Source organism: Tasmannia lanceolata, unplaced genomic scaffold (assembly GCF_043159265.1).
Source record: "Tasmannia lanceolata isolate RefF3 unplaced genomic scaffold, GAP_Taslan_0.1 ptg000024l, whole genome shotgun sequence".
Classification (NCBI taxonomy): Eukaryota; Viridiplantae; Streptophyta; class Magnoliopsida; order Canellales; family Winteraceae; genus Tasmannia; species Tasmannia lanceolata.
Window position 1 is genome coordinate 1,968,990 of NW_027518701.1, and position 20,286 is coordinate 1,989,275.

The window sequence follows — 20,286 nt, forward strand, 5'->3', positions numbered from 1 at the left end:
ATATTCAAAATTTTGGACTCAAACCGAAATTTCAGAAATTTCGGTCGAGTTTTTTAACGTTTCGACTTTACCCAATTTCGGTTTCGGTGGGTCTCACCCGAAACCCTAAATTCCGGATTTGGGTCGAAATTTAAAACCTTGATCTCACAACTCACAATAGAAAAATATGCTACAGCGGCCGTCCCAAATAAGAAAATGAGTCGAATATATCACGTCCCATTAATAAATACGAGCAATGAATCCTCATAAGTCATAATGTAGCTTTCTCCTTCATTCCACACTGCTCGTCCCTCTCTTTCGAGCAAAGGTCATCTCTCTCTCTCTCTCTCTCTCTCTCTCTCTCTCTCTCGGTTTTTCTTGTTTTATTTCTTGATTTTTTTCTGCCATTCACAACCCCTCTTGAAGATTTTTCTCTCTCTCTTTCTTTTCTGTCTACTTTGGATTTCTGGGTAGTTTATCTTGACACATTTATATGATTTGTTGATAATGTAGCTTTCTCCTTTGTCCCACACTGCTCGTCCGAACAAAGGTCAGCTCTCTCTCTCTCTCTCTCTCTTGGTTTTTCTTGTTTTCTTTCTTGATTTTTCTCTTCTTTCCATTTCTGCATCTCTAAAGAAATCACCCATCTGGAAAGAAAACCCAACTTTATAGAAGATTTTTTTCTGCAATTCACAACCCCTCTTGAAGATTGTTTCTCGCTCTTTCTCTCTCTTCTGTCTACTTTGGATTTCTGGGTTGTTTATCTTGACAAAGTTATATGATTAGTTGGTTCTTTTTTGTCTGAGATTTGGGTGGTTACTTTGTTATAATCTTGGCACAACTCTGAGATTTCTGTTTTGGTTTTTCTGTGGGTGTTTTGGGTTTGGTATCTTAAAAGGTATCAAATATTTGGTGGGTTGTTTTTCTTGAAATTAAACTGATATTTCTAGGTTGATTTTCTTCTCATTTTTTGGGTATTTATCTTGAAAAATAATCAGAGATTGTAGGAATTTTATCTTGATAAAATTAGCTTCGTTGCTAATAGATTTTCACTTTACATTCTTCAAATTTCTGTTAATTTAATCACAATTCCCCTTCTTCCATGCATATTGATGCAAGTAGAACTATAACTGAAAATCACAGTTGCTAGCCTGCTAAATAAACCTATGAATTTTAACTTCTTAGTGGAATTTTTCATGAAAATTTCATTCCTCTGAAATTTTCAAATTACACATTATTTCATATCCCTGTGTTTTTATTCAGAAAATTTCATTCTTTAGACATTTTCAGATAGCTCGAACTTTCTGACTGCTTAAATATTCAGAATTGTGCAGTGAAATAAGACGAATAAATCATAGAAGAAGGTATACTAGCAGCACGAACAATATAGCAGTCTGAAAATTTCTGCCTGTAGCCCTCATTTATTGAAAAAATCCACCCCTATCACACCTATAAATAGAGTCAGAGTGTACTCTCAATTTACTGTCTCAACTTATTAACTGGAATTCTAAATCAAATAAACAACTTCAACTTCTGTTTTCTGTGTTTAAACTCAGAAATTACAAGCTTTCTTACTTATCAGAACTCTCTTCTCCACAAGTCTGTCTTTTGCATGTATCAATCTCCATGTTTGGCAGTATTGGAATAGTGGCTGCAATGATCAATGTCCTTTTTTTCCCCAAAACGGGATCCCGTTTTCCTAGAAATGCTCTTTCATCTATGTTGCTGATTTGCTTTTGATTCAATTTGTTTCTTCATATAATATTGGATGTAACTTTGAGGTGGCTGAATTTTTGTTTCTTGAATTTCAGAAGAAAATACGAATAGAATTCTCCCTCCGAAATGGAATTGGGACGAGCTTCAACCTTTGATGTGATCAGCACTCTTCCTAGGGTTGTCATAGACGCAATTCTTGTACGTTTGCCATTCAAGGATGCTGTGAGGACGAGCATCTTGTCAAGTAATTGGAGGTATAAGTGGGTTACAATACCACACATCATATTCGATTGGCAATGTGATCCAACTGGCATCCCATCTTCGAACGAGACCCTTAAGAAGTGTGTGAACATTGTCTATCAAGTTCTCTTGCGGCATAGAGGATCAATTCACAAGTTTAAGTGTGTTAACTATCTTCCTTCCTGTTCTGATTTCGATCAGTGGATACTTTTCCTGTCAGGACACGGGATTAAGGAATTAATCCTTGAATTTTCTTGTGGTGATATTTATAAGTTGCCTTCATATTTCTTCTCTTGTCAAGAGCTATATAATTTGAGATTGCAGCACTGCATTTTCAAAATACCTCAGGCATTTGAAGGCTTTAGTCGTCTCAAGAGCCTTTATCTTTGTGATGTAGTCATCTCCAGTGATGAACTCCAATGCCTGATTTCCAAATCTCCGCTTCTTGAGAGTTTGACATATCTAGATTATGGCTATGAGCATACTTGTCCTAAAATCAATATTCCGGATCTCCGTTACTTATACCTTGGTGGTTCATTCGAAGTTATTTGTATTGAAAACACCCCAGTGGAGGAGCTTGGAATGCACAAGGTTCTCTGTTGTTTACGCAATGTTGAGGTGCTTAGGATGCACAATCAATTCTTAAAGGTAAATAATTTTCAAGTCGTATACACAATCAATTCTTACAGGAAAAAATATTCAAGTCATAATTTAGGATTCATTATCAAACCAATTCGTAATTTGGTATTCATTATCAAACCAATATTAATTTTCTTCTTTTTCCTTGGTATTCCAGTTTCTGGCTGTTGGAGATGTACCGGAGATGGTTCCTAATACATTTGGGCATCTTAAGAATCTCTCTTTGGACGTTGATTTTGAAAATGGAAAAGAAATCTTGGCCATTCTTTGCTTGTTTAGAAGCTCGCGCCGTCTTGAGGAACTAGAAATCAGAGTAAGTTTTGTAAACATAAGATTTATACCCTGTTTGTTTGAGATTATGACAACCGATAGTGAGCCCCCAAATCGATTGTTGGACTCAAAGTATGGTTGTCATAATCTCAAACTAACAGGACCTTAGTTTCTTTTGATACTACTCTAACCTATATTCCAAATTCTAGGCATGCTTTACAGATAGTGTTGATAGCGATAGTGTTGATAGCGATAGTGTAGTCCCCTGGGAAGCCCAAGAACAGAGAGTTTGCATGTTGAAACACCTCCGAACAGTGACGATGGACCATGTGACTGGAAATAACTCAGAAATAGAATTCATAAGACTGCTTCTTGCTAATTCGCCGGTGCTTAAGACACTGACTATCGACACTGAAATATATGATTTCGTGTCTGAAGTGATGTTTTTGAGAAAGCTGATTCGATTTCGAAGAGCTTCAACACAAGCAGAGATCTTATTCAATGATTAAGAGGCCACTGCGATCCAATCTTGGACAGCTTTAGGACTACATAGGTCTTGAGGAAAATTTTGACCTCTCTTTTCTTGTTTAAACTCGGACATTGCTCATAATAAATCTTTGTAAAACCTTAGTATTGACCCTTTTGTCACACAATGTGTCCTGACTTTCCTCATTTACAAACACATTACGGAGTGGATCTAACCTTAGTAATGATCAATGCTGAGTCAATTCTCCCAGTAGCCTGCTAACTGCGTCTTCTAGTTACACATGATCATAATCTACGAGAAAAAGAGAGGTCGGTTACGGAGTTCTAAGCCTTGGCCAAGGGAGCTGCATTTGGCGTTAATCAAGTCTTTTGATGGTGGATATAACACTTTGTTCAAGGAATTCTTCAAATAGATGGTATTTCTAGCTTGAATACTCAAGACTTACTGTTTTCCAGAGTGTATCTGTCTTTTGAGTTATACTAGATGATGAAACTCTCTAATCTTGTTCAGTGAATGTATGAAAGCTTTTATGGGTTTACCTAAAATTGAGTCTACAATTCCTTTTTGTGTATGGAGAGATGTGGTTGGATGATCTCATAGCGTGTTCATTTGGTTTTCAGGCAACTTATATTGACACTACCATGTTTTTATGATGGATGAACTCACCCTGTCTTTCGTTTTTAATTGGTTGCTTGAAAGCTGGTTAAATAATAAGACAAAGGTTAGTTTGTCCATTACCAAACATGGTAGTGCCAATATCAGTTGCTGGTTTTGTAATTTTGCCTTACTTTTTAAATGAGAAACTATATTGTGTCCAATTCTAAGTTTAGGGTGGGAACTACTTGTTGGATGGTCTATGCCCTTCATTTGTTTGTACCGACCATGGATATAGACTTGGCCCCATAATATTTCCCATATGAAGCCCTTGAACTTATGATTTGTAAAATTGAAGGTTCAGAAATGTTGAAAGTAACTTAAACCTCCACAAATTGGAGGGTTCGGATTGACTGATGCAAGAGAGTTTGGCATGTCAACCATCCATTCTAACAGTTGGAGTTTGTTGGGAAAGAATATACGCATTGAGGACTAGAGTGGCCCGAGTGCAGGTCAGATCTATTGACTGACAGCATGTCAAGGAGAGAGTGAGAGACTCCCCTTGGATATGAAATTTCAGCTCAAATCTATGCCAAATGTCACCATAGAGTTGGAATTTGATAATTTTTTCTCTGTTGCTAGGGTTGGAAGACCCTTTCACCTTCTTCTTGAAAATTTTCTATAGGATTCATTAGCCCACCCCAACTAGTTTGGGACAAAGGCTTAGTTGAGTTGCTAGGGTTGGAAGAGGAAGATGATCATATTTTCGGCTCTCTTTTTTTATTAGAAGTAGCGGGGGGATGTTAGGGGAGGATTCCACTGGAAAATCTCGAAAATTCTCTCCCTAGTTAAAGATTTTGGGCTTTGGATTTTAACATGCCGCGTCAACCCAGCAGAATCACAGGTCAGACTAGAGAGTCATTGAAGTAGAGCAACCCAACACTGGAAAGTCACTATTCTATAGAAACCGGTTCGAATGTGGAGACTGAAACCGAAATCATACATGCCCGAAACGATCGTTTATTTCGACCGAAATTTCGGTCAAAATTTCGCTTATTCGGAAATTTTCTCCGAAATTTAAGGGATTTCACCCAAAAATCTCAATTTTTATTAATTATTTAATATCTTCCGAAATTATTGAAATTTTGGCCGAAATTCTCTACAACATAAAATATTCTATTATTCTATTTCGTCCGAAATTCTGAAATTTTGGCCAATTTCGGCCAAAATTCTCTATGAGATAAAATATTCTATTAGGGCCCGTTTGGATACCTCATGCATTTGTATTTTGATTTGGATTTGAGTTTTGGATACAAACTACATCAATCATCTTCATGAATATGTTTTAAGAGTGAGAGAGAGAGAGAGAGAGAGAGAGAGAGAGAGAGAGAGAGAGGGAGGGATGTCTCGCTGCTGCCGGAGCAACGTCGAGGAGCAGCGACGGTGAAGGAAGTTGCCACAAATATTGATTTCCAAATAATGTCTCGCAGAACAGATTTCAAAATCGGAATTTTTTGCACTATCGTAGCTGATTTGGACATCTAAAGAATTTGATCCAGTTCAAAATATGAACTAAATCCAAATCCTAATCTTGTGGGTATCCAAATGTGGCCTTATTCATTTCGTCCAAGATTTCGAAATTTCGGTTTCGGTGAGGACTGAAATGCATTCCGAAACCGAAATTTGAAACAATGAAGTCTACTCACAAAAATGCTACAGCCTACAGGGGCCGTTCCAAGGAAGAAAATGGGTCGAATATATCACTTCCCATTAATAAATACGTGCAATGAATCGTCGCCTTAATCCTCATAATATATATAGCATTCTCCTTCATCCCACACTGCTCGTCTCTATGTCGAGCAAAGGTCATCTCTCTCTCTCTCCTACTTGGTTTTTCTTGTTTTCTTTCTTGATTTTTCTCTTCTTTCCATGTCTGCATCTCAAAAGAAATCACCCATCTGTAAAGAAAACCCAACTTTAGAAGATTTTTTTCTGCCATTCACAACCCCTCTTCTCTCAGATTCTCTCTCTCCTCTGTCTACTTTGGATTTCTGGGTTCTTTATCTCAACAAAGTTATATGATTTGTTGGTTCTTTTTTTTTTCTTTATGAGATTTGGGTGGTTATTTTGTTAAAATTCACAAATTTTTCTGGTTGCCCACAATCATATATTCCAGTTCTTATATATATATATATATATGTTTTGTGTGCAGCTGCACAGATAAGCTATCTGTGCATGGCTGCACAAACCATGGGGGGGCCACATTTTTTGGGGGATCCAAAGCATTCATTTGGAAGGCTCTTTCATGGATAGGGTGTGTACTAAAAATCGGCCTTTGAAAATCATCCTAACCCAACCATTTGTGGAGGGAAAAAATGGGTAGAAACAGTGTATGTGTCCATTTTCCCCTCCAACTTTGATTAGGTTAGGATGATCCTATAGGGCTGATTTTTAGTACACACACTCCATGAAAGGGCCTTCCAAATGAATGCTTTGGATCCCCCAAGAAATGTGACCCCCACTATGGTTTGTGCAGCCATGCACAAATAGCTTATCTGTGCAGCTGCACACAAACCATTCTCTCTCTCTCTCTCTCTCTCTCTATATATATATATATATATATATATATATATATATATATATATATATATATGAGAATAGAGTTCCTAAGGTGTCACCTCATATAGCTTATATGAGGTGGCGCTTACAAAACATAAGGGGCCCACATTTTTGGGGTGATCGAAACCATTCATTTGAAAGGCCCTTAGATGGATATGGTGCCTACAAAAAATCAGGTCCATAGGATCATCCTAACCCTTCCATTTATGGAGGTTAAAAATGGGCAGATTTATGGAGGTTTATACCCATCCATTTCAACCTCCACCAATGGAAGGGTTAGGATGATCCTATGAAATTGATTTTTTGGGCACAACCTATCTATGTGAGGGCCTATCATATGAATGCTTTGGATCATCCAAACAAAGTGAGCCCCTTATGTTTTTAAGCGCCACCTCATATAAGCTATATGAGGTGACACCTTAGGAACTCTATTCTCATATATATATATATATATATATATATATATATATATATATATATATATATATATATATATATATATATATATATATATCTTCGCAGAAGTCTGAGATTTCTGGTTTGGTTTTTGTGTGGGTGTTCTGAAAAATAATCAGAGATCGTAGGGATTTAACTTGAAAATAATCAGAGATTGTAGAGATTTTATCCTGATAAAATTTGAGAGTTGGGCTGGTTGTTTTTGTTTCAATTTGATACATTGCGATGGGTATTGAATTTGGGTGTCATTTGGCTTTGAGATGTGCCTCTGTCATTATACTTTATTAGTTCTTATCAGAACTCTCTTCTCCACAAGTCTGTCTTTTGCATGTATCAATCTCCCTGTTTGGCAGTATTGGAATAGTGGCTGCAATGATCAATGTCCCTGCTTTTCCCAAAACGGGATCCCGTTTTCCTAGAAATGCTCTTTCATCTATGTTGCCGATTTGCTTTTGATTCAATTTGTTTCTCCGTAAAATATTGGATGTAACTTTGAAGTGGCTGAATTTTTGTTTCTTGAATTTAAGAAGAAAACAGGAATAGAATTCTCCCTCCGAAATGGAATGTGGGGCCTACACATGGGCTGGACCTGCTACAAAATCACAGGTCAGACTAGAAAGTCATTGACGTAGAGCAACCGAACATTGGAAAATCACTATTCAAGAGAAAATTTAGTACTTTCCTATTGGAATTTCACTGAAATGCAGCAACCCCTAAGGGCCCGTTTGGATGCCGAGAAGATTTTGATTTGGAATTCTCACATTTGCAACTCTTTTTGCGTTGACATTTGGATCCGGATCAAATCCTTAAATTTCCAATTTAGCGACTGGCAGTGAAAAAAAATCAGATTTCCAAATAAGTTGTGGAAATAAGAAATTGGAAATTCATAGATCTGGCAGTTTCCTTCACCCTCTTGGCTCCTCAACCTCTCCCCTGCAGTAGGAATTACCCCCTTCCCTCTCTGTCTCCCTCAACATGAGCCGGCAGATCTATTCATTTTGTACTGAAAACTCAATTCCAAATCCAAATACAAAATCTGAGGTATCCAAACGGGCCCTAAGTGAATTTAACAAGTCATGCGTTAGCTACGTGTACCTTTGTTTGGATAAATCTAAAATTGGGGTGGGGATACCCTATGCCATGGAAAAAAGAAAAGAAAAAAAAAATCTAACATTTTGCCCAAGGGCCCGGTGTAAATGAACGGAAATGATTTATTTTCCCTTTTTTCTTCCCGTGACAGGTCCCTTTAGTTTAAAAGATCAGTGAGGGACGGAATCTATCGAAATCAAATAAAGTAATATTTTATTCCACACAAAATTTCGGCGATAATATTAAGTAACGAATAAAACTAAGATTTTTTTGGTGATTCCAAATTTTAGACTGAAATTTTGGGAATGATGAAATTTCCGTCGAAATTTTGTAACGACCTTACCGAATTTCGGTTTCGGTGGGTCTCACCCGAAACCCAAAATTCTGGATTTGGGTCGAAATTTAAAACCTTGATCTCACAACTCACAAATATGTTAAGTCCCAAGTAAGAAAATGGGGTGGACATGGTTCGGTTCGGTTCGGTTTTGGGCTAAACCCAGAACCGAACCATGTATAATCGGTTCTCTGAAATTGGAACCAGAATCGAACCATATATCTGTGGAACCGAACCGAACCAGAACCATATATAATCGGTTCGGTTCGGTTATGGGTTTACCCAACCTTTTGGACAATGCAAAACTTATACGAAGTATGAAGAAGTACAAGCAGGTGGGATAATCATGCACAAATTTTGGCAATGCATGAAGCCATGAACTACAAATTTGGGAAATAATCAGGCCATAATATTCAAGGCAAACATGCCCTCATTGAACCAATTCGGTTCTCGGTTCCGGGATCCCAAACCCAGAACCGAACCGAATTTTCACCGGTTCCCGGATTTTGGAACTGGAACCGAACCATATAGAAATGGAACCGAACCGAACCAAATGTGCCGGTTGGGTTCGGTTCCTCGGTTCGAACCGGAACCATGTCCACCCCTAAGTGGAATATATCACGTCCCATTAATAAATACTAGGGCTGCAACTCGGGTCGGGTTTTGGAGAACCCAACCCTACTCGAGCAATATCTCGAGTCGGGTCGGTTCGGGTTTTTTCACGTTGACGCAATTTTTTAAGGAAAATTCTTGTTTGGCAAGGCAACTCAACTCATAGAAGCAGAAATTACACTCACATTACACTTGAATCTACAATCAAACAATGCTGAATCAAACACTTGAATCAACTCAACTCATAGAAGCAGAAATTACACTCACACACAATAACAGTGGGTGCGTGGGTTTTCACTTTTAACTTTTAACTAACAATAGAAAAAAATGTACATACTATAACTTATGTAACTTGGGTCGGGTCGGGTCGGGCCCCTTCAAACCCGGCTCGACCCGAGATTCATGCGGGCTTTTCGAATGCTCAACCCGGCTCGACCCGAAACCCATGAAACCAGAACCCAACCCAGCCTATTTTCGGGTCGGGTCGGGTCGATGCGGGTCGGGTAAAACCCGGCTCGAGTTGCAGCCCTAATAAATACGAGCAATGAGTCCTCATATTATAGCTGTCTCCTTCATCCGACACTGCTCGTCTCTCTCTTTCGAACAAGGTCATCTCTCTCTCTCTCTCTCTCTCTCTCTCTCTCTCTCTCTCTCTCTCTCTCTCTGTTTTTCTTGTTTTCTTTCTTGATTTTTGTCTGCCATTCACAACCCCTCTTGAGGATTTTTCTCTCTTTCTTTTCTGTTTATTTTGGATTTCTGGGTAGTTTATCTTGACACATATATATGGTTTGTTGATAATGTAGCTTTATCCTTCGTCCCACACTGCTCGTCCGAACAAAGGTCAGCTCTCTCTCTCTCTCTCTCTCTGTCTCTCTCTTTCTTTCTCTTGGTTTTTCTTGTTTTCACTCTTGATTTTTCTCTTCCTTCCATTTCTGCATCTCTAAAGAAAACCCAACTTTATAGAAGATTTTTTTCTGCAATTCACAACCCCTCTTGAAGATTGTTTCTCTCTCTCTCTCTCTCTCTCTCTACTTTGGATTTCTGGGTTGTTTATCTTGACAAAGCTATATGATTAGTTGGTTCTTTTTTTGTCTCAGAATTGGGTGGTTACTTTGTTATAATCTTGGCACAACTCTGAGATTTCTGTTTTGGTTTTTCTGTGGGTGTTTTGGGTTTAGTATCTTAGAAGGTATCAAAAATTTGGTGGGTTGTTTTTCTTGAAATTAAATTGATATTTCTAGGTTGATTTTCTTCTCATTTTTTGGTATTTATCTTGAAAAAAAATCAGAGATTGTAGGAATTTTATCGTGATAAAATTAGCTTCGTTGCTAATAGATTTTCACTTTACATACTTCAAATTTCTGTTAATTTAATCACAATTCCCCTTCTTCTATGCATATTGATGCAAGTAGAACTATAACTGAAAATTACAGTTGCTAGCCTGCTAAATAAACCCATGAATTTTAACTTCTTAGTGGAATTTTTCATGAAAATTTCATTCCTCTGAAAATTTCAAATTACACATTATTTCATATCCCTGTGTTTTTATTCAGAAAATTTCATTCCTTAGAATTTTCAGATAGCTCGAACTTTCTGACTGCTTAAATATTCAGAATTGTGCAGTGAAATAAGACGAATAAATCATATAAGAAGGTATACTAGCAGCACAAACAATATAGCAGTCTGAAAATTTCTGCCCGTAGCCCTCAATTTACTGTCTCAACTTATTAACTGGAATTCTAACTCAAATAAACAACTTCAACTTCTGTGTTTAAACTCAGAAATTACAAGCTTTCTTACTTATCAGAACTCTCTTCTCCACAAGTCTGTCTTTTGCACGTATCAATCTCCATGTTTGGCAGTATTGGAATAGTGGCTGCAATGATCAATGTCCCTTTTTCCCCCAAAACGGGATCCCGTTTTCCTAGAAATGCTCTTTCATTTATGTTGCTGATTTGCTTTTGATTCAATTTGTTTCTTCATATAAATTGGATGTAACTTTGAGGTGGCTGAATTTTTGTTTCTTGAATTTCAGAAGAAAACACGAATAGAATTCTCCCTCCGAAATGGAATTGCGACGAGCTTCAACCTTTGATGTGATCAGCAATCTTCCTAGGGGTGTCATAGACGCAATTCTTGTACGTTTGCCATTCAAGGATGCTGTGAGGACGAGCATCTTGTCAAGTAATTGGAGGTATATGTGGGTTACAATACCACACATCGTATTCGATTGGCAATGTGATCCAACTGACATCCCATCTTCGAACGAGACCCTTAAGAAGTGTGTGAACATTGTCTATCAAGTTCTCTTGCGGCATAGAGGATCAATTCACAAGTTTAAGTGTGTTGACTATCTTCCTCCCTGTTCTGATTTCAATCAGTGGATACTTTTCGTGTCAAGACACGGGATTAAGGAATTAATCCTTGAATTTTCTTGTGGTGATATTTATAAGTTGCCTTCATGTTTCTTCTCTTGTCAAGAGCTATATAATTTGAGATTGCAGCACTGCATTTTCAAAATACCTCAGGCATTTGAAGGCTTTAGTCGTCTCAAGAGCCTTTATCTTTGTGATGTAGTCATCTCCAGTGATGAACTCCAATGTCTGATTTCCAAATCTCCGCTTCTTGAGAGTTTGACATATCTAGATTATGGCTATGAGCATACTTGTCCTAAAATCAATATTCCGGATCTCCGTTACTTATACCTTGGTGGTTCATTCGAAGTTATTTGTTTTGAAAACACCCCAGTGGAGGAGCTTGGAATGCACAAGGTTCTCTGTTGTTTACGCAATGTTGAGGTGCTGAGGATGCACAATCAATTCTTAAAGGTAAATAATTTTCAAGCGTATGCACAATCAACTCTTACAGGAAAAAATATTCTAGTCGTAATTTAGGATTCATTATCAAACGAAGTCGTAATTTGGTATTCATTATCAAACCAAAATATTAATTTTCTTCTTTTTCCCTGGTATTCCAGTTTCTGGCTGTTGCAGATGTACCGGAGATGGTTCCTAATACATTTGGGCATCTTAAGAAACTCTCTTTGGACGTTGATTTTGAAAATGGAAAAGAGATCTTGGCCATTCTTTGCTTCTTTAGAAGCTCTCACCGTCTCCAGAAACTAGAAATCAGAGTGAGTTTTCTAAACATAAGGTTTATACCCTGTTCATTTGAGATTATGATAACCGACGGTCAAGCCCCAAACCGATTATTGGACTCAAAATTAATGTAATTTGAGAGCCCAATAATCGGTTTGGAAGCTCACCATCGGTTGTCATAATCTCAAACGAACAGGGCCTTAGTTTCTTTTGATACTACTCTAACCTAGATTCCGAATTCTAGGCATATTTTACAGAGAGTGATGATCACCCTGCTGTAGTCCCCTGGAAAGCCCAAGAACAGAAAGATTGCATGTTGAAACACCTCCGAACAGTGAAGATGGATAATGTGGTTGGAAATAAGTCGGAAATAAAATTCATAAGACTGCTTCTCGCTAATTCGCCGGTGCTTAAGACTCTGACTATCGACCCTATACTAGACGATTTCAAGGTTGAAGCGATGTTTTTGAGAAAGCTGATTCGATTTCAAAGAGCTTCAACACAAGCAGAGATCTTATTCAATGATTAAGAGGCCACTGCGATTCAATCTTGGACAGCTTTAGGACGACATAGGTCTTGAGGAAAATTTTGACCTCTCTTTTCTTGTTTAAACTCAAGTACTGCACATAAATCTTTATAAAACTTTAGTAATGATCCTTTTATCACACAATGTGGCCTGACTTTCCTCATTTACAAACACATTACAGACTTACTGTTTTCTGGATTGTATCTGTCTTTTGAGGGATACTAGAAGATGAAATTCAGTAATCTTGTTCAATGAATATATGAAAGCTTATATGGGTTTACGCAAAATTGAGTCTACAATTCCTTTTTGTGTATGGAGACGTGGTTGGATGCTCTCGTAGCATGTTCATTTGGTTTTCAGGCAACTTATATTGATACTACCATGTTTTTATAATGGGACGAACTCGCCCTGTCTTTCCTTTTTAATTGGTTGCTGAGAGCATTTTGGGAATTGTAATAAGCTTTGAAAGCTGGTTAAATAATAAGACAAAGGTTAGTTTGTCCATTACCAAACATGGTAGTGCGAATATCAGTTGCTGGTTTTTTAATTTTGCCATAGTTTTTAAATGAGAAACTATAGTATCCTATCCTAAGTTTAGGGTGGGAACTACTTGTTGGATGATCTATGCCCTTCATTTATTTGTACCCAACATGGATATAGACTTTGCCCCATAATTTTTCCCATTTGAAGCCATTGAACTTGTGGTTTGTAAAATTGAAGGTTCAGAAATGTAGAAAGTAACTTAAAACCTCCACAAATTTGAAGGTTTGGAATGTCAACCATCCATTCTAACATATGGAGTTTGTTGGGAAAGTATATACGAATTGAGGACTAGAGTGGCATGAGTGCAGGTCAGATCTAATGACTGAGAGCTTGTCACTTGTTAGAAGCATGTACTGGACACAATCAGTTTCAGCTTCTGTTTTAATAAAATAGGCTGCGTTTGTTCAATGATTCTCATTCTCCGATCTTCTGAGTGGGAGAAATGGGTAGATAGAATAGCTTGGAGAGACTCCCTTTTGGCTACGAAATTTCGGCACAAATCTATGCCGAATGTCACTATAGAGTTGGAATTTGTTGAAATTGACAGATTTGAAGTACATTTTGCATTACACTATTTAGGAAACCCAGAAACTCATTCACATGCACATACACTTTTACCAAGTACAATATGATTACTGTATATGAATGGACCATTTGTTGAACAAAACAAGTAGAATGTAACTTCCTGTTGTTGCATCGAAACTTATAAATAGAGCAGAAGCACCTCCAAAAATGGTTAAAGAACACTCCCTAAGCAGCTGGGTTTTGTGCTATGAATCTCCATTGCAGCTGAAAACATATCACCTCACAAAGAGTAGGATGGATACATCAATGATTAGAAGAAAACTATATTCATCTGCAAATCGATGGCATGATCCGTGAAGTCATTGGGCCCACTTCAAATATTCTCCCTCACTTAAACATTGGTTCGATTAATCACATCTAATGTGTGAGGGAAACTCATTTCTGTCATTGAAAGATACATAAATTGCTGTTTACACCTATTTTGGAGATCAGTGAGTGATAAATGATAAAATTATTAAGTGGCAGTCCATTCGGACCGTGTCAACAGGCTACATGCTATGTCGGCATTTAATGAGCGCGTGAAACTACATGCAGGTAATGTAATCTAGAAGGATGAATAGTTATTGAAGATTTTCATTAAAGCATGTTTATCTCTAAAGAGCCAATTGGTCGAATGGGACCGACTTATTGAGACACCATTTGGTGAAGCTGATTCAAGGATGTGGCACAGTTGTTGCCAAATGTGGGAAGGTGGACGATAACTACCTGGACAATGGATGATGTGAGAATAACCGAGCCCATCATGGGTGGTTACCAAAAACTTCCCTCCAAGAAGAACTTGGGGTGATGGGTAACGATTACCCAAATAAAGCTATATAAGGAGGCGTTTGTCTCCAAGGAAGAGGTCACAAAACCAAATCCAAACATATATTAGCATCTTATCTTTACTTTCCATCACTTGTACTTTTACTTTTCGGCAGCCGTAGATTTTCCCGGATCAAGGAAGCAACGAATTCATCTTCCCAGATGAATTTGCCTTTTTAATTCACTATCCCTCACACTGGTGTTTCATTTGCGTTGTTTTGTCGTGTAGCCTAGGTTGGATGGTCTGTCAACCCCAAGAGTCGTTCACGTTCTGCGTGTGCCAACATCCCTGCATTAAGAGTCGCATTTTGCACCTAAAAAGTCCTTTCCACCTGTGCAGAGGTAGAGGAGCCCAAGGAAGAAGTTTCGTTCCCCTCTTGTTCTCAATCGCCTATAATCCAATCCCAGGGGATGGAAAAGTTTCGGCCGTCATCTCGTTAGAAATTGAATTTTTCTTTGATTTGATGCCCAAGATCCGAAGGGATCAAGTTAGTAAATGTTCAAACAACAAAATCGTCGCTTCTTCTTCTTTGAAGTGAGTCTTCTTATTATGTCTCATCCTTCTAAAAGAAGCAACTTGCACTTGATAAATTCAGGCAAATAATAAAAAGAGGGCCGCAAGCAAAACAGACATCCATTTTGTGAAAAAAAATAGCATGGTTCTCTATCACAACATGTGCAAAAGAAAGTAAGGAAGAGAGCTTGAATCCTGACAAATGCCTAAAACACTGCAAAGATGACCAACTCGTCCGTGACTTTCATTTCCATCTTTATTTTCAGTATGGATTTCCATTTTGAAAGTTTTTTCCTAATAAATATAAACTTAGAAAGAAATAATGAAGCTTTGGAAAAGCTTTTAGTCTATTTAGGAAGTTTAAAATCTAATAAATTCCATGGTTTTATCATTCTAACTTAAAATTTACGATAAATTGACGTTAAATTTTAGCATAATTACCGATGTATCTCGATACATATCACGATAAATAGTCGATATAATATTTAAACCAGTTGTCTAACATTTTTATAGGATTTGAATATATCATGGGGTGATCCAACCTCCATCGCAACAAAGTTAGTCGCAAAAACAGAAAAGAGAAGAAAAGAAAAGGAAAAACAAAAACTGTTCTTGATGTCTGGTGTTAACCATCTCGATCGCCATTTGTTTTTCAAAATCAGCCTTTAACAAAAAGCGAATGATTCTACACAAGGGAGCTCTGGCACTATGGCTCTTAAATCATATCAAGATAGACGGATACAATGATTCTTAATTCAAATTAAGATCGATGGGCAATAACCCAAAAATTAGGCACATAAAATGATCCTATCTAATTTTGGCCTTTCAAATAAACTCGCATCTATGGGTCCCATCATTGTACCATGGAAGTGAGAAGACCACCTTTTTTTTTTTTCCAGTTTATGCACTACATACATGGTTTTAAATTTCGACCGAAACCGAAGTTTTACGAAATTCAATTTTTCGCCATTTACGAAATTTCGGACCGAATTTTCAGTAATTTCGGTCCGAAATTTCGATTTAATGACATTTTTTATTAAAAATTACAAGATTTTGGCTGAAATTTTGGAATTTCTGTCCGAAATTTGGAACCAAAATACCAAATTTCGGACCGAAATTTCGGTTTTTGGTGGGGTCCGAAACAGTCACCGAAACCGAAATTTTAAACCATGACTACATATCATATCACTTATCAGTCCCCATTTTTAGTTAAGAGTCTTTATATGGTGTGTACTCGGGAAGTCCCCTATTTTTCAAAAAGTACACGTCATAGCATGATCCAAACCGTTCATTTGTTGAGCAAAGGTTGGTAGCAATGCAATCCTTTCCTTGCTCATGAGGGATACCATTTATAACATTTTAAATGCTTTCCATGCCATCAAACTAATAATAGAAGAAGCCATTGATTTTATGTACTACAGTATCTCTATAATTTAATGCGCGTGGCGAATACAATCAGGTATCCTTTAACCAGTTTTTGCTGTCATTAGCCATGTGTAAGAATCACTATTAGATTTAGGTGTTCCTGAGGATTCTCTCTCATCTAAGTTTAGCCAATTTGCAGAATCCGCGACAAGAAACATAATTATAACTACCCTCTCCTCCCTCAAAGATGATAATACAGGAACTCCAAGTTTTCATTTTTTTTTCCCCTCTCTCAATCTCAGGTGGGTCAGCAATGAGGAACAAAATCGACCTGCTTAGCAACTTGCCTGATGTCCTCCTACTCCTAATCATGGCTTATTTGCCCACAAAATTCGCTATAAGAACGAGCATTCTATCAAAAAGATGGAGAGACCTTTGGACGCAAATCCATGATCTTGATTTTGATGAGAATCTCTTCATAGAAGATCATAGGCCAAGCGTACTACTCACGATCGAGCCTAGGGAATGGGTGATGCATGAGAAGAACCAATGGAGGGTAAGATTTGTAGACTTCGTCCATAGATCCCTCCTTTGTTACAAAAGTGATAGGATAACAAGATTTTGCCTTAGATTCCATTATAATCCTGAGTACTATCCTCATATCAATCAATGGCTAAATTTCGCGATCAAAAGGGGGGTCCAAGAGCTCGATCTAGACTTTTTGTGGGGAGGCAATTACAGGAACCATAAGCCTGCTGGTTGCCGACCCTTTGAACTACCAAATTACTTCTTCTCTTATCAGTCATTAATAATATTGAGATTGCGCTATTGTACAATCAATCCATTGGATTTCACGATTTTCGCCTCCCTTAAGTCCTTATCGCTGGTACGGATAAGATTAAGCTCGGAGTTGCTCGTTCAAGTTCTTGGCAGTTGCTCAGCCTTGAAGATATTACATCTTGAGAACTGTCTTGGTATGACTAGTCTCAATATTGTTACACAGAGTCTGCAACTTGAAAGCTTGAGCATAACCGATTGGAAAAATTCTCCTCTCAGTGAGGTCCAAATTCGTGTCCCGAATCTCAAAGTTTTTCAGTACTCTGGTAGCATAATCAGATTTGATGTCACGAGGTTGCCATATCTGGTTGAGGTTGTGCTTGATTTTTGGTTCAATAGCGAATCCCATAAAAAGTCTAGAGAGATGGCTCAACTTCTTAGCACTCTTGATAATATCATGGTTTTAACAGTGAGCTCTTGCCTTCAGGTACATATATTACTTTTCTTTCATAGAACTGGTGTGTATACCCCTTGTTTTGATGGATGCACTTCTTTAATTTCTCTATTTTATCACCACTAGAAATATGGGCTTTCGCAATGGAAATTTTAACATCTCTATAGAAGGTAAATTAGAATATTAAATTTTGATTTTAATATTTTTTTTTCTAAATATTAAAAAATATTGTGGTTATTTTTTAATATTTAGCAATGGTATATTTAAAACTGTTGGCAAATTATTTTTTATGGGGACGTTTATTGATTGATTGCCGTGGTAGATACTAAACAAAATATGTTAAATATTTTTCTATATATAATTATAAGCGACAATTGTTTTTTCCTTCGCGGTCTTTCCCCGCCATTGATTACGTCATCTTTCCCACCAATGATCGGCGAATTTATTCATGTTTTGGCAATGGAAATTCTCAAAAAAATTCTATTATTAGAGATGACTTTACTTTGCAACGGATATGTACTGTCTCCTATAAAGTTCTCATTATTTTTTTGAACAAAGAAATATTTAGCCTTCAACGACGGTTATTGCCATTGCCATTGTATATGATTTGGGACGATTATTAAACAGTCACGTCGCATTTTCCATCGCCATAACTCCTCGCAACAATCATTATTGGTATAGAATTGTATCCGATGCCATTGGATCCTTTTTGGATCCTACATTTTGAGTCTGGGTCACGATCCATTTATATCGGACCTTACCTCAAAGTGTCCTAGGTCCTACTTAATTATGTTGTGCAATGTCTGTTAGCACTATTAGTCCTAAGGCAAGCAACAAACCCCATCACACCTTTATTAGCATGGTACATGCCTTTGTTTACCTACCTATAGATAAGAGGGTCAAACCAAGGTTGCCAGAGTGGGAAGCGAAGGCTCCTGGGATGGTGGAAAGCGGGAAGGGTGAAGGGTCGGAGGAAGCACCGAGGGAAGCAAGCCGGGAAAGAGACGGGGAAGCGTGCTTTCCATTTTTTGTGACTCCCATAAAATTAAAATGATGGGAAGCGACGAGGAAGCACGTTCTCATTTTGGGGAACCGCGAATCCTATTTTGGGGAAGCGGGATTCCCATTTTGGGGAAGCACGATTCCCATTTTGAGGAGCATAATTCCCACTTTCTGGGCAAGCGTTGAGATTCCCGATTCGGAATCGGGTTCCAGGGAATCGCTATTCCCCGATGCAGGGGAAGATTCTTGCTTCCTTGGGTCAAACACCTAGCTTGATTCAAGCAATAAGACAAATAGGCACATGTAGAAGCAGTTTAGGGGCGCAACAACAATAATTGTACCAGTAATGACTAATTCCCATATTAATGGGCCCCTAAACAAAGTTAGGCTTATCCGGTCCTCCTTAATATTTAGTGAAGTTTGCTTGCTGCTTAGATTTAGGGAAGCAAAGAGGGAAGAAAGGCGCGCGAGAGAGAGAGAGAGAGAGAGAGAGAGAGAGAGAGAGAGAGAGAGAGAGAGAGAGAGAGAGAGGAGAATCGTCGATATGAAACTTGGGAAAATTAAATGTTTGTTTGTTGTTTTGAGTAGGGGTTTTCATCAATATTATGAAAATATACCTAATAAACAGACCTAAACGAATGAAAATAAGATGGTTATATTCGTACATTAATTGGCACCCTCCATTCAGGATCTAGGACACTATTGGATTTTGCAGTTATGTCCGGGTCAAAATGCAAAATAATTTTTAGCCTTAGGGTAAGGATCCAATGGACATGTTTGGATCCAACTGATGTGCCCAAACTTGGATCCATCGGATCATCTGGGTCCATTGACTCCCCCCCAACAACTCGTTGGGCCAGAAAGGTTATCGCCAATGAACGAAACTCAAAATCAAAGAGTGGGGCATATCTAACAAAATACGGGCTATGGATATTAGTTTTTTTTTCTTTTAGGGAGTTTTTTTTGTCACAAAACTTCCACACTTACCATCATATCATTTTGTGTACTTTTTACTTTTGGGATTTGTCCCTATAAATCTATAATCTGCAAAATATATACCGATTTATCAAGATATAACCAAAAACTTTTAACCTTTTAAAAATGAGAAAACTGTTTCTGCGCACGTGTGTAGGGAGCTCCCTGCGCACAAGTGGCTTAAAAACCCACCGATTGGTTGGTATGACGGGTCCACCTCTGCGGGGTCCACAAAAAGCGACCAATCGGTGGCTTTTTAAGCCACTTGTCCGCAGAAACACTTTCCTCAAATGAGAAAACTTCCTTTAAGTTAAAGTGAAATAATGAAGATAAAAAATCAGTCACCCTTGATTCCAAGGCTATGAACTCCTTGTGTTGTGCCTTGTCCAGTAGAATATCTACTTGTAATAGTCCTAAGGAAATTTGGCCTAAACTCGAAGATATTTATGATGAACATTTTTGTTTCATGGGATTGGATGAAAATAGTTTTACTAGTACATCCCATGATGATGATGATGAAGTCTCTTATGGTGAGTTATTTGAAGCATTAAAATATATTTTCAAAACCAAAACTCTTAAAAAATATCTTGCTAATATTTTAAAAGAGT

General features: G+C 37.8%; 3 protein-coding genes across 4 annotated transcripts; all 3 read left to right on the forward strand.

Annotated features, from left to right (window-relative positions):
- Positions 1-230: 230 nt before the first annotated feature.
- Positions 231-3,848, forward strand: LOC143857365 (F-box/FBD/LRR-repeat protein At1g13570-like). Its single transcript, XM_077367794.1, has 5 exons — positions 231-307; positions 493-529; positions 1,791-2,583; positions 2,732-2,887; positions 3,054-3,848. Exons 3-5 carry the CDS (start codon positions 1,822-1,824, stop codon positions 3,351-3,353), a joined length of 1,218 nt encoding a protein of 405 aa, XP_077223909.1. The 5' UTR covers positions 231-307; positions 493-529; positions 1,791-1,821; the 3' UTR covers positions 3,354-3,848.
- Positions 3,849-9,604: 5,756 nt separating this feature from the next.
- Positions 9,605-12,937, forward strand: LOC143857287 (F-box/FBD/LRR-repeat protein At1g13570-like). 2 transcript variants are annotated; one of them, XM_077367706.1, is made up of 5 exons: positions 9,605-9,643; positions 9,839-9,875; positions 11,071-11,863; positions 12,013-12,168; positions 12,378-12,937. In XM_077367706.1, exons 3-5 carry the CDS (start codon positions 11,102-11,104, stop codon positions 12,660-12,662), a joined length of 1,203 nt encoding a protein of 400 aa, XP_077223821.1. In that variant the 5' UTR covers positions 9,605-9,643; positions 9,839-9,875; positions 11,071-11,101; the 3' UTR covers positions 12,663-12,937. The 2 variants fall into 2 exon arrangements, with proteins under 2 accessions (XP_077223821.1, XP_077223820.1); XM_077367705.1 differs by lacking the exon at positions 9,605-9,643 and having other exon boundaries at positions 9,723-9,875.
- A 3,846-nt stretch (positions 12,938-16,783) lies between these two features.
- On the forward strand, positions 16,784-18,735 carry LOC143857421 (F-box/LRR-repeat protein 25-like). Its single transcript, XM_077367847.1, has 2 exons — positions 16,784-17,734; positions 18,592-18,735. Exons 1-2 carry the CDS (start codon positions 16,784-16,786, stop codon positions 18,733-18,735), a joined length of 1,095 nt encoding a protein of 364 aa, XP_077223962.1.
- The last annotated feature ends 1,551 nt before the right edge of the window (positions 18,736-20,286 follow it).

Excerpts from the sequence above, each read along its gene's own strand:
- LOC143857365 (XM_077367794.1), top strand. The coding sequence starts at position 1,822 with ATGGAATTGGGACGAGCTTCAACCTTTGATGTGATCAGCACTCTTCCT. Across the intron at positions 2,584-2,731 it reads TGCACAATCAATTCTTAAAG|TTTCTGGCTGTTGGAGATGT; the intron begins GTAAATAATTTT and ends TTGGTATTCCAG. Across the intron at positions 2,888-3,053 it reads TTGAGGAACTAGAAATCAGA|GCATGCTTTACAGATAGTGT; the intron begins GTAAGTTTTGTA and ends TCCAAATTCTAG.
- LOC143857421 (XM_077367847.1), top strand. The coding sequence starts at position 16,784 with ATGAGGAACAAAATCGACCTGCTTAGCAACTTGCCTGATGTCCTCCTA. Across the intron at positions 17,735-18,591 it reads CAGTGAGCTCTTGCCTTCAG|ATAAGAGGGTCAAACCAAGG; the intron begins GTACATATATTA and ends ACCTACCTATAG.
- LOC143857287 (XM_077367706.1), top strand. The coding sequence starts at position 11,102 with ATGGAATTGCGACGAGCTTCAACCTTTGATGTGATCAGCAATCTTCCT. Across the intron at positions 11,864-12,012 it reads TGCACAATCAATTCTTAAAG|TTTCTGGCTGTTGCAGATGT; the intron begins GTAAATAATTTT and ends CTGGTATTCCAG. Across the intron at positions 12,169-12,377 it reads TCCAGAAACTAGAAATCAGA|GCATATTTTACAGAGAGTGA; the intron begins GTGAGTTTTCTA and ends TCCGAATTCTAG.